Raw genomic sequence first — 17,331 nt, forward strand, 5'->3', positions numbered from 1 at the left:
GCGGCCAAGCGAGTGCTGCGGTACCTGAAGGGGACCAAGACGATGAAGCTGACCTACTCGAAGCACGGAGACCAGGGCTTCGTCGGATACAGCGATGCGGACTGGGGAAACGATCCCGAGACCCGTCGATCGATCACTGGCTACGTCTACATGGAGGCTGGTGGTTCGATCTCATGGAGCTGCAGGAAGCAACCCACGGTGGCGCTGTCGACGATGGAAGCGGAATACATGGCCGTCTCAGCTGCTACTCAAGAGGCACTGTGGTGGCGCGGACTGCTGAAGGAGCTGTTTGGTGTCGCTCAACCGGTCACGATCCACTGTGACAACATGAGCGCGGTGCACCTGGCGGAGAAGGAGATCGGCTACTCGCCCCGAAGCAAGCACATCGATATTCGGCACCACTTTGTGCGCGAGAACGTCGAGGAGAAGCTGATCAAGCTGGAGCACGTCGCAACGGAGGCGCAGAAGGCGGACGTGTTCACGAAACCGGTAGCTGTTTCAAAATTTCTTGAAGCACGGAAGGCTCTCGGAATTCACGGTTGAGGGGGGATGTTGGCGAAGCAACCGTTGAATTAATTAATTAGTTATAGTAAGCTACGACTAGGGTGAATTGAATAAAGCTAGTCATTCGTTGTCTAACCCTCGAACCTAGTAGACGTATCTACTGCCTTTAATCCGAGTCAGCCGAAACGATTGGTACGACGACGAGTGCCAACAGATTACCGCCGAGAAGAAAGCAGCTTACGACAAGAAGCTGCACAAGGCGACGAGAGGGAACGTGGAACGATACAGGCAGGCTCGGAATCGGCAAGTCGCGGTTTTCAAGCTCAAGAAGCGCCAGCAGGAAGACCGGGATTGCGCAGAAATGGAGCAGTTATTCCGAGCTAACGAAACGCGAAAGTTTTACGAGAAGGTGAACCGGTCCCGTAAAGGCTTCGTGCCGCGAGCCGACGTGTGCAGGGACAACGAGGGAAACCTGATCGTAAACAAGAGCGAGGTGTTGAACAGGTGGAAGCAGTGCTTCAACGAGCACCTCAACGGCGATGAAGCGAACGGAGACGGCGATGGAGTCAACCTTGGAGCGCCCGCAGCTGATGAACAGTTCCCAGCACCTGATCTGGAGACGGTGAAGAGGGAGATCAGGAAGCTGAAGCACAACAGAGCTGCCGGCAAGGATCGGTTACCCGGTGAGCTCTTCAAATATGGAGGAGAGAAACTAGTGAGGGCGCTTTACTGCGTGATTTCCAAGATTTGGGAGGAGGAGAAGCTACCGGAGGAATGGATGGATGGTGTCGTGTGCCCCATCTACAAAAAGGGCGATAAGCTGGACTGCGGCAACTACCGCGGCATTACGCTTGTCAACGCGGCCTACAAAATCCTCTCCCAGATCCTCTGCCGTCAACTGTCACCCCACGCAAGGTAGGTTCGTGGGCCCTACCAAGCGGGCTTTACTGGCGCGCGCGCCACCACGGACCAAATATTTTGTCTCTGACAGATCCTCGAGAAATGTCGTGAGTACAACTTGCCCACACATCACATCTTCATCGACTTCAAGGCGGCCTATGATACAGTCGACTGCGAGCAGCTATGGCAGATTATGCACAAGAACGGAGGCTACCTTGGATGGTGTGATGTGTCACGTGCGTGTTTCGGGGGAATTAGCGGAACCCTTTGGATCACGCTGAGGGCTGCGGCAAGGTGATGGCATATACTGTGCGCTGTTCAACATCGTCCTTGAGGGCATTATTCGAAGGGCGGGCATCGAAACGAGTGGCACGATTATGAACAAGGCCTACCAGTTGCTTGCTTTTGCCGATGACATCGACATTGTGGCAAGAAACCTGGAGACGGTGAAGGCCGTCTACACCCGACTGAAGGTACAAGCAAGGCGTGTAGGGCTTGGCATGAATACGACGAAGACAAAGTACATGAGAGGAAGGGGCTTGAAGGACGTCGGCCCCCCAAGTCTCACCCCTCTAGCTGTGGATGATGATGAGTTGGAAGAGGTGAGCGAGTTCGTGTACTTGGGATCGCTGGTAACCGCCGACAACGACACCAGCAAAGAGATCCGGACTCGTATTTTTGCTGGGAATCGTGCGTACTTCGGATTACGGAAAACCCTCACTTCGGATCGAGTGCAACGCCGCACGAAGCTGACGATGTACAGAACACTGATCAGACCGGTTGTCCTCTATGGCCACGAGACTTGGACGATGCGGCAGGAGGACGAACGTGCCCTTGGAGTTTTCGAACGGAACGGTGCTACGAACGATCTACGGTGGAGTGCAGGTGTCTGACGGAGTGTGGCGACGACGCATGAACCACGAACTGCACGCGTTTCTTGAAGAACCGACCATCGTCACCCAGGCGAAGATTGGGAGGCTCAGGTGGCCGGCCATGTCGCCCGAATGGACGAAAACCAGCCTGTCAGACTGCTATTTGACCGCGCTGAACCAGCTGGCGGAACAGGCAGAAGAGCAGGGAAACCGCGCGCACGGTGGGGAGATCAAGTGAATGGTGATATCCGGAAGATCTGTAACCTGGCAAATTGGAGAGTAGCAGCACAAGACCGAGAAAGATGGAAGCGTCTTCTTGCTACAGCACGCGTACCTGGTGCGCTATGCTGATTGGTATGGTATGTATGTGAGTAAATGTCTGTGTGTGGTGGAATGTAGATCAAAATAAATGCACTAGATTATCTCGCCACTGGCCACTGGTTTTGCTCGTGTATAGGTCTATAGGCCTATAGGTATCATTCGGTCGGTCTAAGTATCCCATAGTTCACTGACTATACATCGTAATGTTTAGTTAACCGCTTAAAAGGTTATACTAAAAAAAAGATTTTATTGAAAATTCGGAAAAGGGTCAGTTTTGGAAGAAAACACTTTATGTTATATATTTTAAGAAAGGAATATCTAACAACCCTATAAAAAGATATTAGGGTAATTCTCTACCAACTCGCACGAAATCGGGAAAAGTTGCCCCGACCCCTCTTCGATTTGCGTGAAACTTTGCCCTAAGAGGTAACTTTTGTCCCGGATCACGAATCCGATGTCCGTTTTTTGATATCTCGTGACGGAGGGGCGGTACGACCCCTTCCATTTTTGAACATGCGAAAAAAGAGGTGTTTTCAATAATTTGCAGCCTGAAACGGTGATTAGATAGAAATTTGGTGTCAAAGGAACATTTATGCAAAATTAGACGCCCGATTAAATGGCGTACTCAGAATTCCGAAAAAACGTATTTTTCATCGAAAAACACCAAAATAGTTTTAAAAAATTTTCCATTTTCCGTTTCTTGACTTAAAATTTTTTTGGAACATGTCATTTTAAGGGACATTTATTGTACTTTTTTTTATTGTACGAATCTACATTGACCCAGAGGGTAATTTTTTCATTTAGAACAAAATTTTTCATTTTAAAATTTCGTGTTTTTTTTCTAATTTTGCAGGTTTTTTTAAAGAGTGTAACAATGTTCTGCAAAGTTGTAGAACAGACAATTACAAAAAAATGATATATAAAAATAAGAGGTTTGCTTATAAACATCACGAGTTATCGCGATTTTACGAAAAAAAAGTTTGAAAATAGTTACTTTTTGCGTTTCTCTTTGTACACTCAAACCCCGGTGGTTTGACACCAACTGTTGTCAAACGAACTGGGTCACCTTTTAGTTTGACACCCCTTTTTCACGGAGTTCACACGCACTACCAAACGTTTGTTTTGTGAGCGCCTTGTGAAAAGTGACAGTTCGTCACTTTTTAGTTTGACTTTGACCAACCAACGGGGTACAAACTAAAAAAGTGTCAAACAAAAAAGTGACGAACCACCGGGGGTTGAGTGTATCGTCGTTCGTGTCTGTCGAGGGTGACGATGAACGGCCATGATCGAAGACGACCAACTTTTTCAAAACTTTTTTTTCGTAAAATCGCGATAACTCGTGATGATTATAAGCAAACCTCTTATGTTTATATATCAAAATTTTTGTAATTGTAGTTTTTAATGTTTTTTGAAAAATACGTTTTTTTTCGGAATTCTGAGTACGCCATTAAATCGGGCGTCTAATTTTGCATAAAAGTTCCTTTGACGCCAAATTTCTATCTCATCACCGTTTCAGGCTGCAAATTATTGAAAACACCTCTTTTTTCGCATGTTCAAAAATGGAAGGGGTCGTACCGCCCCTCCGTCACGAGATATCAAAAAACGGATTCGTGGTCAAGGACAAAAGTTACCCCTTAGGACAAAGTTTCACGCAAATCGAAGAGGGGTCGGGGCAACTGCTGTGTGAGTTGGCGGAGAATTACCCATTAGCACTATAGTATCTATCAGATATTATGATGAATAAAGATGTTGTATTGAATGTCAATCTTATTCGCTGTTTAATGTTGTCCCGGATAATCAAAAATGCTTTCAATGAAAAAAAAAGTTTCCTCTTTAGTCAATATTTCTTTTAAATGAAATTTGTTTCGGATTTTAAGGTTTTTTAAACTGAACTGTTTGTTGCTAGATATATGCTATACAGTACTTGTTCGGTAACTGTGCTGAGAACGTAGCCCAGTCACCGAATGCTGCTCGCTAACTGGGCTGAACGAAAAATAACGAGGAGAATACCGATGCATAAAATCTTCCTGATGAAATATAAAAATAAAAGTTAGTCAAATATATTTACAATGCTTCCTTTTCATATTTCTGTTATTTTGACTTGAAGTTAAATAAAAGCTTGAAAAAAGTTTTTTTATTTATTGACCCCTCGGTCATTTCGGTTTGCTTTGGTTTTTTGACGTTTGTCTGCTTTTCAACTGGGCTACGGCCCAGTTATCGAGCGCCTAGTTTAAAAGCAGCCCAGTTATCGAACAACTACTGTATATACTTTATAAAGATCTTGTTTTTGCTTCTGAAAATTAAATTCTTAATTTGATTCGTCACTTCGCGTTTCTGCATGCCATATTCCGTTCAGTTTTTTTCCGTTATTTCCCCCCTCTGAGTTCTGTCTACAGAACATATGGCGTGATATGGTTGGCGATTCTAAGCGTCTGCCGTCTTGCTGTATGTCATCGTAAATATGCATATTTCCCACTCTCTACTCTTCATCACCGGCCGTGGTACCACACACTTATGTTGATCAATTTCGTTAAGACACCGACTTTGCTAGCACGAAGAAAGAGAAGAAAAAACAAAACGCGGGCCAGCATGAATTAACTAATTAGGTTAGACTTGTTCATATTTCACTCGGGAGCGCAAGGAACGATAGAGAAAAGTGCTACCACTGACACTGCCCCATGTTTGTGTGTCTTCTTCACTTTTCTTCACGTGCCTCTTATGTGGTGTGGATATTTATTGAGTCAGTCGAAAATGCACAAAAACAACAACAAACTTCTCGAAGAACATAAAGTCCGGAACATGCTTCGTGCTACTCCACTGATTTCTCCCCTTTCTTTTTCTCAACATTTTTGAATGTGGTCTATCTAGTCCGCTTATCTTCCAACTGGGGTTCCCGTTTTATCCTCCATTGACCGCGAGGAACTATGCGAAGCACAGGAATTTCTTGTGTGAAATTTTACCACACGCAGAATTTGTGATTTGAATTGGAATAGGTATAGATAAATCTATACAGAAAGGCTAACGTTTGTTTTGTCTTCAGTGAATTTGAAAAGCTTAAGCCTAACAATATCATTGAAATCAATATAAGAAAATACTGAAAATTGTCGTCTGGATCTGTTCTAAATGAAAAATTAAAATATTAACGTGGTCAGGGTTTGATTTAAGGTCAGTTTTAAACTATTTTTAAAAAAAATATTTTTATTAGATCCTTTTCAGTACAGGGACTTGGTTAGGACTGAGTCGGCTTTTGTAATTACATTGTTCTTAAAGCTAAGAGTAATTACAGAGGGTGTTGTGTGTAAATGTTAGTGGGAGGGGAGCAGTTTTAAACTAGATAAGTTTCAATAAAATAAGTAATCAAACAGTAAGAAGCTTGAATTTTTGCCAGTAAATAAAAATAGAGGAAGGTGGGGCAAGACGACCATATGGGGCAAGAGGAACAATCGCTCGTACGGCAGCAATTTTTACAATTTTGATTATTTTCAGTATGAAGATATGTTGCTAGCAATGCAATTAGCTGATTCTACTACAGTCATCCCACATATTCGGAACACCCACAAATTCGGAACACTTTTGTGATAATTTGTCAATAGCATGCCAAATGCAGCTTTTCTGTCGACCCTACTATTATAAGGACCCTTTTTTGGACATTGTCTTGCTATTTCACTAGTCATAGTAGATCTTTTTGAACAAAAAACTGCATTTCGAGACTTATTTATTCAGAGCAGCAAAACACTGCCTCTAAATTGTCTGATCCATAATTGTGGGATGTTATTGTGCCTCCCACAATTGTGGAACACCTGAATTTAACGTAGATTTTCACAAAAAAGTTATCAGACCATTCATAAAACATTACTAAGCTTGAGTTTCATTGGTTCCAGTGTGTGATGTAATTGTCTTGTAGAAAATATGTACTCCTTGAGAGATCCAAAGTTTGTTTACATCCGTAAGAAAAAAGTGTTCCGAATTTGTTGATTTCAAGGGTCAATGTTTTTCTTTGAAAATTTTATATAAAACGTAAAAAATACTGTCGGTCAATACATCAATCGAAAGATCGCAAGAAAAGCTTTCACATGAAGGTAAAAGAAAATCATTATGTTCAATTATCGATTTCCTATGATTTTTTGAACGTTGGCCGATCTGTAAACTGTTCCCAATATAAGGGATGACTGTACCACACAACCGTCAAAACGACGTAAACGGCACGGGGCATAAGATTTAGTGAAGTTTTTTGTTATCTTTGTTATCTTATAATATTTGATAAGTACAAAATAAGGCTTAGGGTTCGTTTTAAGGCTAATTTTATTAAGGGACCATCCATAAACCACGTGGACACTTTAGGGGGTATGGCGATTGTCCACGATCCATACAAAAAAAATTTTTTTGTATGGGCAATTGTCCACGAGGGGGGGGGATAACAGATTCCCAAAAAAGTGTCCACATGGTTTATGGATGGTCCCTAAAATGTAATTTTTCCTAGATCAGTAGTGTCCCTACCAATGACTTGCACCTATTATAAAGTATGATTTAACCTTGAGTTATTTTTGTTGAGAGCATTAAAAAAATCTTGTTCAGGTGGGGCAAGTGTACCATATGGATTTTTAGTATGAAAAAAAAAAATGCGAATTGCTGCAACAACATATTTTATTGGGAAAAAATACATAAAAGTTAGAGGTGGGCAAAACCGCTCTTTTTTAGGAGCCGCTCATTTTCGTTCGCTCATTAAAAAGAGCCGCTCTTTTGAACGGTTCTTTCGCTCTTTTTCAGAATATGGATGAAAAGGATATTTTTTAAGAATGGTATGATTTTTAAAGCTATTTCACATTGGAATTAGCTAGAAAAAAAAACTAAAAACGAGAAGATGCCTTTGAAAACCATAGGTCTTGGCGGTCTCTATGTCAACATTTGTACTCGAACCTAAACGTTCGAATAATTGAATGGTATCCAAACTTAAATCTAGGATTTTGGAGAAATTTCTGCTAACTTTAAAATTGTGTTAATTTCCGCCAAAATTGAACTAATGCTGATATTTTATTTAGTGAAAATATTCTGTTAACTCTATTCTTTATTCTGATTTGATCGATAAGTTCTATTAACGCTGAAGTTTATTAGGGCAAGAGCAGTCATGCAATTTGCACGGAACCCGTTCTGCGTTCGTTCTCGTTCTTCAGTGTGAACTGAACCCACAGCGCAGGAGCCATTGGTTTTCGTTCCAAAAACAGAACGTCACTTTTTCGTGCCGTTCTCTTTCAACATTTGGAACGCGTTCTGTGAACCGCCTGTAGCCAAAGGTTCTTTATGGCGACAGTTTGACTTATATTGACAATCAGTAGACTGACTTTCATATAGCTTGGTTAGATCGGTGGTAACATAAAAGTTTGGTAATCAGAGAAAGTGAGTTCGAATCTTATTTTGTTGAATTCATTTATTTTATTTGGTGCTTAGTTGGGTAGTGAAACAACTTTTGGACTTAAATTATTATACCATTCAAGGGAAAATCCAGGTAGAGAGGCTATGAAAACTAAAGCTAAAAATGCATCTGAAGCTTTCAACTAAGAAACAGACGAAACCTTATGACCACCGTGGTTTTGAACAAATTTAAAGCTTGAAAGTTTATGAAAAAAAAAATGATTCGAACTACACAAAAAAACAAAAACAAATCATTCGAATTCTCGAACTCACTACCTTTGATTACTACACTTATATGTTACCACTGAGCTAGCTGGGCTGATATGTCAAGGGGTGATTAAAAGTGAATGAAGTTTAGCTGGTCTACTGAGGTCCCATCAAAGGAAAAAGCTAGAGTTCTGAACTGGGTTCTCCGTTCGTTTCAAAAAAGCCTACTGAACGAACGTTTCTTAGAGACGAGCGTTCGTTCTCAGAGCTGTTATTTTCCGTGTTGCTGTGTGAACTTGAACGAACGGAGAACCCGTTCAAAAGCATGACTGGGCAAGAGGATTTAATTTTTTTCCAAAATCTCTAAGCTATTTAGTAGAGTTTTGGTAGTAATTCATAAGTTCAAATTTAACACTACAACTTGTTGGAAATTCAATAAATTTTATTTATAACAAGTTTAAAAAATATTCCATAGTGAGCCGAGACCGGAGTTTAAAAAAGAACCGCGATTCTTTTTTTGTGAGTCATGGTTCGTTCGCTCTTTTTAATGAATCGGCTCTTTGAGCGGCTCGCTCTTTTTTTGCCCACCTCTAATAAAAGTACTTAAAACTGATAAACAATTGTTAAAAAAAATTGTCCATGCAAAATACAATAATATTATGAAAATTTCCTTTTTTCTTCTAAGTAATATTTTTTTTTCGTAAAAACGATCAAATTTTTAGTAAAAAATCATTATTTAATCTAAAAATGAAAGAATCGTTTCAAATACATTCTAATCTGATGTATCTAAGTGATAACAGTGCAATTGTTAGCAAATTAACATGTTGTTTCATGCATTGTTCCTCTTGCCCCAACGGGTTGTTCGTCTTGCCCCACTAGTTGAGAAGAACGCACGGAAAATCAAAATTTTTAAAATTATTTTTTTACATCAAAAACAGGATTTTTTAAAAACTTGTTCTATCTAAGTCTTAGTCAAGACCTGGAAAAAGATAAGTAAAAGTAAATCTTTCCCAGTTCCTGAGGGGAACACCCTTGAAGAGTATCGGGGCCGGCATTTGCAAAGCGGATTCAGTGGCAATTTCATTCTCAACTTAATGTTAACATGTTAAGGTTAATGTTAACATCTCATAGGTCGCCTCCCTAAGGTGTCGTGATAAGGTCCAGTTTGTGACGATACACTACCTTCCCTTTACTAAGCAATCGATTCCAGAAGGGAAAAGATCACCAGTTGTGTTGGTCCGAGCCGGGATTCGAACCCCGATCTACCGCTTACGAGGCGGAAGCGTTACCACTGGGCTACGTGGCTCGTGATTATCAAAAAAGATGATTATCAAAAATCCGACAGATTTTTTAACGTTTTTGATGTGTTATAACGAGCATTTCCTTAGCTTGTTACACTTGCCCCACTTTCCCCTACATTTGCTTTACTTCACAACCATTAGCTTGAATATGATATAGAGTTATCTACGTGCGCATGTATTGCGTGTACGTATACGAAAAAGATTGAGGTTAAATTTTGTCCGGCCAGCAAAATCAAATGGTGCGCTAGTGTGTGTACGCGAAACGTCATAAAGTTCTATTGTGTTGGATATCAATGTAAGTTGAGTAGTACTACCGAACAGCTCTTATCAACCATTATGTCAAACAATCGTGGCGCCCAGACCCCTCCGATTTGCCAATCTTTAACCCACCCTAGAATGCACACAGGGACCGCGATTTACTCAAACACGACATGCACTGGAGTAAGCAAGAAGAAGAAAAAAAAAATGCTCCTACCAGCCGACTAAATAAACCAGTCGGCAAATGTACACAACTCGTCGCATGTTATTTGCTCGGCAGCAATATTAATTGGGTAGAACAACAAACAATAGGGTTCACCTGGCGTGAACACGACACCCAGGAACTGCATCGGGAAACACATTCTCACACTGCGTTTTTCCACTCGACAGGCAAATCCCGCGCCATGTCTAGCCCAAAAGGAGCAGACCAATTTGAAGCCTTTCGAACGATCCTTTCGCGTGATGCTCGGCGCTGAATCGGCCCGACCCAGACGAAGGACTAACAACAGTCGGAACCTACTTTAAGGGTCGGCTCCACAGGGTGACGACTCGTTACTCCGGTGATAATTTTAAAAATTACAGAGAGTCAAAATTTAATGTGAATTTTACTGAATGATTATCAACCTTTCAGAACATTAAATAAATTAAATAAAGTGAAGAAATCAATTTATGATAAGTTTTATTTTGTTACCCTCTGTTACTAAATGTGCATGTGTTCCATATGCACCGCGTATTGCATGTGCTTCATTAGGCATTGTGTGTACCCATGAGCAATGGCACCACTTAGCGCAAAGGCGCTTGCACAAATATACCGAAAATCATTATCCTTTTATTTGAACCCTCTACCGCCGATTAATATCTTCGACATGTTGACGATGAAGTTGTTGTCTTGTAGACACTTTTCAATTCAATTTCGCCGATAAATCTTTGAAAAATCTGACCAAATCCAGATTTTTCATAAACATTTGTCATCATAACTTGGTTTTAATTCAAGATAGTGTCTAATCTTTTATGTGAATTTTTTTTACTATTTGAATAAGACCAAAAGCGAGAAAATCCAATAAGTACATTTGATAAACTTTGAAAAAAACTGGTAAATGAAGTTGCAGGTTTTGGGCTGACTGGTCCAGTTGCTTTAAATTATCAAGCACTTTTTTTCAACCGTTGTTTTTTTTGGGACAACCTCTTTATCCGCAGAATTGTAAGCGAAAATTTGAGATGAATCTTGAGATTGACACCATCTGTGACGTTAAAATTTGAGTAATTTTTGTTTTATTCGATGCGTTAAATGCAAACTCTTGCAGGGTGTGTCAAGATTGCACGATCTGAACTCACTACATTGCAAGAAGTTTTTGTTCGTGATTGAAATCTTATTCTGGGGCTCTGTGAAAGCTACACAAAATGGCGTTCTCAACTAAAGTGTACTATTTTATTGGCAGATCTGCTTCTAGTTGTAATGTACGACAAGACTACTGACGGACGCGACAGGACGGGGCCCAGAAAAAAGATTAATATTCCTTAGACATGTTAGATTTTCAGTATTTTATCTTTTAAAAAGATTGTAGGTTTCTTACAGGCCTTTTTACTTTCAATTATAATTCCAGATTTCCTTTATTCAGTTTCAAATTTAGATTAACGTAATTGCTCAAGTCATCCAAGTTCTTACAACTCACTCCTACACTAATTTTCTTTCACCTTCCCCCTCCCGATCCCCTATATCTTCCGGTGGTGTTCATTTTGTATGCAAAACTAGTTCGGCCACTACCCTTTTTCCAACAAGAAACCGGACTTGGACTGACTTGAGGCCGCGTTCCCCACCTTGCTCCGTGAAACGAAAACGAATTAAGTAAATAGAAAAGTTGAAAAAAAAATTGTTTGTGGGGACGCTGTTCTTGACGAATGTTTAATGTGTTTAATATGAGTAGTCCGTTTAATTTGAATCGGGATCAAATGCATTAGAATAAGCGTAATTTGAAATGATTGAACTACATTTAACAAAACTTTTTTTTTTCAAATCTTTTTCTTCCAGAAATATTATTGCACTGTCGAAATGGCCGCTCCAAACGGTGATGCGGCCATGCGTGGTATGGTCGGTATCGGTGGCCCATCTTCCTTAGTTCCTGGCCCCAACAGTAGCACCACCATTCGACAGCAGGTCGTACATCACCAGCAACTGCAGCCGCCGCCGGCACCGCCACAGCATCACCCTCCCATGCCGAACCACATCCAGCAGCTCCAGAATCTAACGACGGCAGGAGGAGCCCACAACTCAACCGTCGTCCTCCACAATGCCATACATCAACAGCAGCAACATCGGATCCAGCAGCATCTGCCGCCGCCAAGACAGCAGCTGTTTCATCATCAACATCAACAACAGCAACAGCATAAGATTTCCCAGTTTAGTGGGAATATTAATAATTTGGTGTTTGCTGCTAGTGTCGAAAATGCTTCCGCGAGTTGTGAGATGAATCTGGCACGAAGTGGCCTAAGTGGTGGGCGGGAAGGAAGTAACGTGGTTGTAAATATAGCTAGTGTAAATCCGTTGGGAGAGAATAGTGGAAGTACAGCAAGTAGCAATAGTACTAGTATCAATCCTGTTGTAAACAGGATAGCAAGCACAAGTGTTGGTCACATTCCAGTGGAAAATGTTCAAGTGTTGCAGCAACACCAGCAGCTGAACGAGACTTCGTCGAAAACTTCCTCGGCCACAATGTCACCACGTGCCGCCACCAACGTGGCACCCGGCTGGAGAAGGATCAAGTACAACTGCGAGATTATCTACATAAGGTGGGTATCGAATCGATGGCGAACCATTTGTGAAAGTGGGTCTGCCTGCGTGAATCACCAGCAGGATACCTCTTCCGAGATGGTTGGGAAGATTTTTATTTTCCTTTTTTTACCTTCTTCAACCGTTCCATACTCCATGCGGTGCGCAACATCCTTTTAAAAGAATCGGTGAACGTTACATTTTTTTGTTGTTATTGTCTCAAGCTCATAATTGACTCCTTCGCTGGCTAAGTTAAAGCATAGACAAAAAAGTTTAAACGAACAAAAGCAGTCTAAACTAAAGCAACATTCCTCGTTTTTTGGCCATTACATGCAATATGTGCAATTGGTTCCACAAGAAGGACGTAAATCGACTAGCTAGGACAGTTGGGACAGATCCGTGCGCAGCGTGAAGCTGGTTGGAATTCCAGACCCAAAACCTCTTTAACGCAAATGGACCGACGTTTTACTTTCCCATCCGATAGAAGGCCAGGAGGATAAGGCGGGAATTTCAAAAAATATCTGTAACATCAAAGTGTAATTTCACAATCTAGTACATAGTTGGCAATCTTGTAAATCTCAGTTCTGTATGTGTTGACGATTTCGCTAACCAAGTTTCTCTTCAATCTACGGTTCCATAACAGCGAAAAAATTGGCTGGCCCAGCTGAATTTTCGGCATGTTTCAGTAAACCAAACCAGCAAAATATATTTGTTAATTAAGCGATGAATCCTTTTTTCGTGATTACAACGTTACATGGATTTTTGCTAGAACTTGAATTATTTTTTATTATGAATTTTGCATGATTTTTTTTTAAATTATTGAAGTCAAACTGAAATGCCTTAAAAAGAATGTCTCAAAAATATTTGAAATCGTGCAACAAATTTTTACTCTCGAACCCATCTGTTTAAGGGCAATTGGTTGTTACGTCTTAAAAATGTGGCACGTTCGCCACGTTCTTTAGCTGCTGACTTTTTAAACTATAGCGTCGAGATTTTGTCGTCTGCCTTTACGCAAAATCCCAAACTTGTTCGAATCTTTTTCGGGTCTCTCGCCAGAAAACGTGTTTGAACGCCGTCTACATTGCCGCTGCTGGCAACAATCAACACACAGCTCGGGCATTTTGTCTCTCTGCGTGAGCAACTGTAAAACAGGCAAAATATCAAGGTTCAACGATTGTGTATACAAACTTTACGCTACGCCGCCTGCCTGTTGTAACCTCCGATTATTAGCGATTTCTCTTTCGTTGAACCACCTCTTGTTTTTTTCCTCATTCGTTGATATTTTTATGATGCCTACAGTCAGATCTTGTAGTGAATCGGGCAGGGCTTGGAGGTCGACCTGGTGTTAAACTCATTCACCAGCAGCACCATAAAAAACAACATAATTGTTTGACCACAAACACCCCCCAAATGAAGCAGTAAACGATCAAGAAGGGAGAACGCATGAATGGTACTTGAGATCGTTACAACCTGACCAAATGGCTATTGGTTTATTTTTGGACGTGTGGTTCCGGTTGATGAAATCAGTCCTTCAAAATGTGGTTTAATGATTGGTACTAACACATCAGTTTAACGAGCGATTAGGTGTTACCAGTAATCGACAGCAAATTGTTATGTTTTAGTTGGGTAAAATTTCCGCTAATTTCCGTTTTTTCTCATCTCAATAGATTGTTAAAATTTTCAATCCTGGTTAAGGTGATGATATTAGTTATGCTCAATTATCAGAAGGCTCTTGGTACAAACAAATTTAAAAATATCGGTAATTCGCGATACACTCTAAATTTTTACAAAAATGTTTCCAGTCTATTCTAGTTAGACAAGGATGAACTAGAACCCAAGCAATTTCTATTTTCGGCCGAGTTTTTTTTTTCAGCACACTTGTGTGGCTACCAAGTCTTTCAACTCTCTTTGATGCGTACTTCAATTACACAAAATAGTATGGATTTTTTTTCTCGTTTTAAAGCAATTCCAGCTCAAATTTTCTGGTATTTTTGTACCCGACGCTCTCCAATTTCAATGAAATTTTGTAGACATGTTATCCTAGGTCAATGTAAGCAATTTTTGTGTTTATGGAGCCAATTTTACTCGAAAATGACATTTGTGAAGGACATTAGATTATTGAGTTTAAAATTTAAATTTTGAAGTGATGTCACGATTTATTTTCGTTCAATTTTTTTGAGGAAATAGTTACAAAAAGACTCGCGAGAAATGCAGGTTGGTATGTCTCTCCTAAAAAAAAAACAAAAATCATTTACTAAAACTGTTTTTTAATTGATCCAAAATTAAAAAAAAACCGATAGTGGAAATCGATTCTCCAGACAATTTTACATAAAAGTCTCCATATTGACAATTTGTCCTATGTCCAATTCTTGTGAAGTAAATAAGCTTACGTAAATATTAAAACGAGTCAATTTGAAATGCTGTCAATATACACAAAAATTGCTTACATTGGCCTAGGATAACATGTCTACAAAGTTTCAATCGGAAATCGGAGAGTGTTAGTTACAAAAGTACCAGAAAAATTCCTGATTTGAGCTGGGGACCATCCATAAACTGCCGTTCTACGCATAATTGTCCCATGTCATTTTTGGACGATTTTGACTTTTTAACATTTTTAAGTTTAGTTTGTCGTATACTTAAAGAAAAACACATAAAATCGGGTACTTTGTTCGGAAACTCATTGAAAACAACATCAAGTCTGTTTGTCCCATCGTTAAACTTCTACGCATAATTGTCCCACCAAGTATTTTCTTATACGGAATCATTAGTTTTATGTAGCATTATGTCGTATTTACCTGTTTTTTAGCAAGAGGATCACAAATAAGAGTGATACACTGCTAACTGGGGCAATTAGGGACAAATAGGGCGAATAGGAACCCACGGGACAATTATGCGTAGAAACACCGAAATCGATCGAAAAATTTCAATCGCGTTTTTCTCAGTTGCACTTTTTCGAACATGGGACAATTATGCGTAGAACGGCAGTAAACCACGTGGACACTTTTTTGGTAATCTCGAACCCCCCCTCCCCCCTCGTGGACAATTGTCCTTACAAAAAAAATCTGTTTTGTATGGATTGTGGACAATCGCCATACCCCCTAAAATTGTCCACGTGGTTTATGGATGGTCCCCTGGAATTGCTCTTTGGCCATTTTCTTGCTTTTGGCGCGTGGCTCGTTGATAAATCAAGTTTTTATTTGAAAATTAAATCTCATAACGACATATTCTGCCGTGACGTTACAACAGTTTGACAAATTTTTGTCAGTTTTTTTGCTGTAACTCGGAAATTTCTAAGAATATTCTAACAGATCCTGAAAGTACTTTAAATTTGCTATACGAATCAATTTTGAGTTTAGGATTAGACGTTTCGGTTTCTGTTCTACGAGTAGCGTATATGTTGCGTGACGTTACAACGGTGGAGAATTTTGTTTTTCAATATTTGATTGAAAACTAACTTAATCCACCTACATGGTGCCTCCCACACTCCTACACAAAATAGCTGAAAATTATATTCATCTGAATGATTAAATCTATGGACACCAAGTGCGCAGCAAATTTAGGTCATCTTAGTCTAAATTAGATCCGGGATCAAAAATTAAGAGCGAGGGACGTCGTTTAGACCTCACCAATCTACCTGAAATTTTCAGGGGTTGTTTGTACATATAAAACTAGCATCTGGCCAAAATATGAGCAAGCACTCTAGCTGAACGGGAAGTGGGGCAAATCGAGATACAAAGTTTGAAGGTTCAAAAGCGTCAGCAATCTTAAAAATGCTGTAACTTAAGCAAGTTTAAATTTAATTTCAAAATTCAGATGCAGAAACTAATAAAATAATACCGGTTAATGCAAATTTTAGATCAAATTTCATGTTTTATTTCAAACGTATTTGAAAAGATATCTTTGAGTTACTTCTGCCAGCTGGGGAAAATCGACACTACACTCAGAATAGTTCTATTTCGGGAATTCCCGGGACAAATTATTAAAAATCCTGGTATTCGGGAATCCCCGGTTTTGGAAAAATCCCGGGAATTCCCGGGATGGACGCACTAACATATTCCATCCAGATATCAACTCGGTTCGACCTGCAGCTTGAAGGGGATATTTGGGACTACTATCTGAGTTTAAGAACGCATTGGGTAAGGCAGTTTAACCTTCCCTTGGTATTAAAAAAAATCACACATAAGGTATTGGGGTTCTTTTTGACCCCAAACTTTGAAAAAATGGTTGAAAATTACCGGAGATACAGGTCGTCAAAGTTGGGGTCTCAAAAAGGTCTTTTTACAATTGTAGCCGATTCCCGGTGGCCACAGTGACCGGTTTTCCGGGTCGGTTTCGGAAAGGGGACGTTCTAAGCTTTCATTTGTGGCCAAAAGAACCGGAATCGGTCAAAAACTGGATTTTTGAGGATTTTTTAAAGTTTGGGGTCGAAAAAGACTTCAATACCTCTAAAGTAACTTTTGTTATGGACGCTCCCCTAGGGGTCGTCCGAGGTTTATTTCAAGAGTTTTTTTTTGAAAAGGACCAATAAACTATTGTCTTTCATATGTTTATAGGACCTTATAAAAAAACTCTAGATTTGTTTTGTGAAATGTGTATTTATACTTTAAATTTAATGTCAGAAAATTCCAAGGCTCTAGCATGTATATAGCAAAAGTTATGAAAAAGGCTGAAAAGGAACCCAATAAAAATCAAATTTTCCGGTGATAATTTTATCATATTCGTGTTCCTGAGACAATTTCACAATAGAAACATGCATAAAAAATGTTTATTTTCATCTATTTCAAGCCTTTGA

At 40.1% G+C, this 17,331-nt stretch overlaps 1 protein-coding gene across 1 annotated transcript in view; it reads left to right on the forward strand.

Moving 5' to 3' along the window:
* LOC6034486 overlaps nucleotides 1-17,331 on the forward strand; it is a 40,650-nt gene that overhangs the window by 5,806 nt on the left and 17,513 nt on the right. Inside the window, 1 exon segment of the mRNA XM_038249498.1 lies at nucleotides 11,800-12,559. Within this exon segment, the coding sequence (XP_038105426.1) occupies nucleotides 11,823-12,559 (737 nt within the window). The 5' untranslated portion in view covers nucleotides 11,800-11,822.

This window comes from Culex quinquefasciatus, chromosome 1, assembly GCF_015732765.1.
Source record: "Culex quinquefasciatus strain JHB chromosome 1, VPISU_Cqui_1.0_pri_paternal, whole genome shotgun sequence".
NCBI lineage: Eukaryota > Metazoa > Arthropoda > Insecta > Diptera > Culicidae > Culex > Culex quinquefasciatus.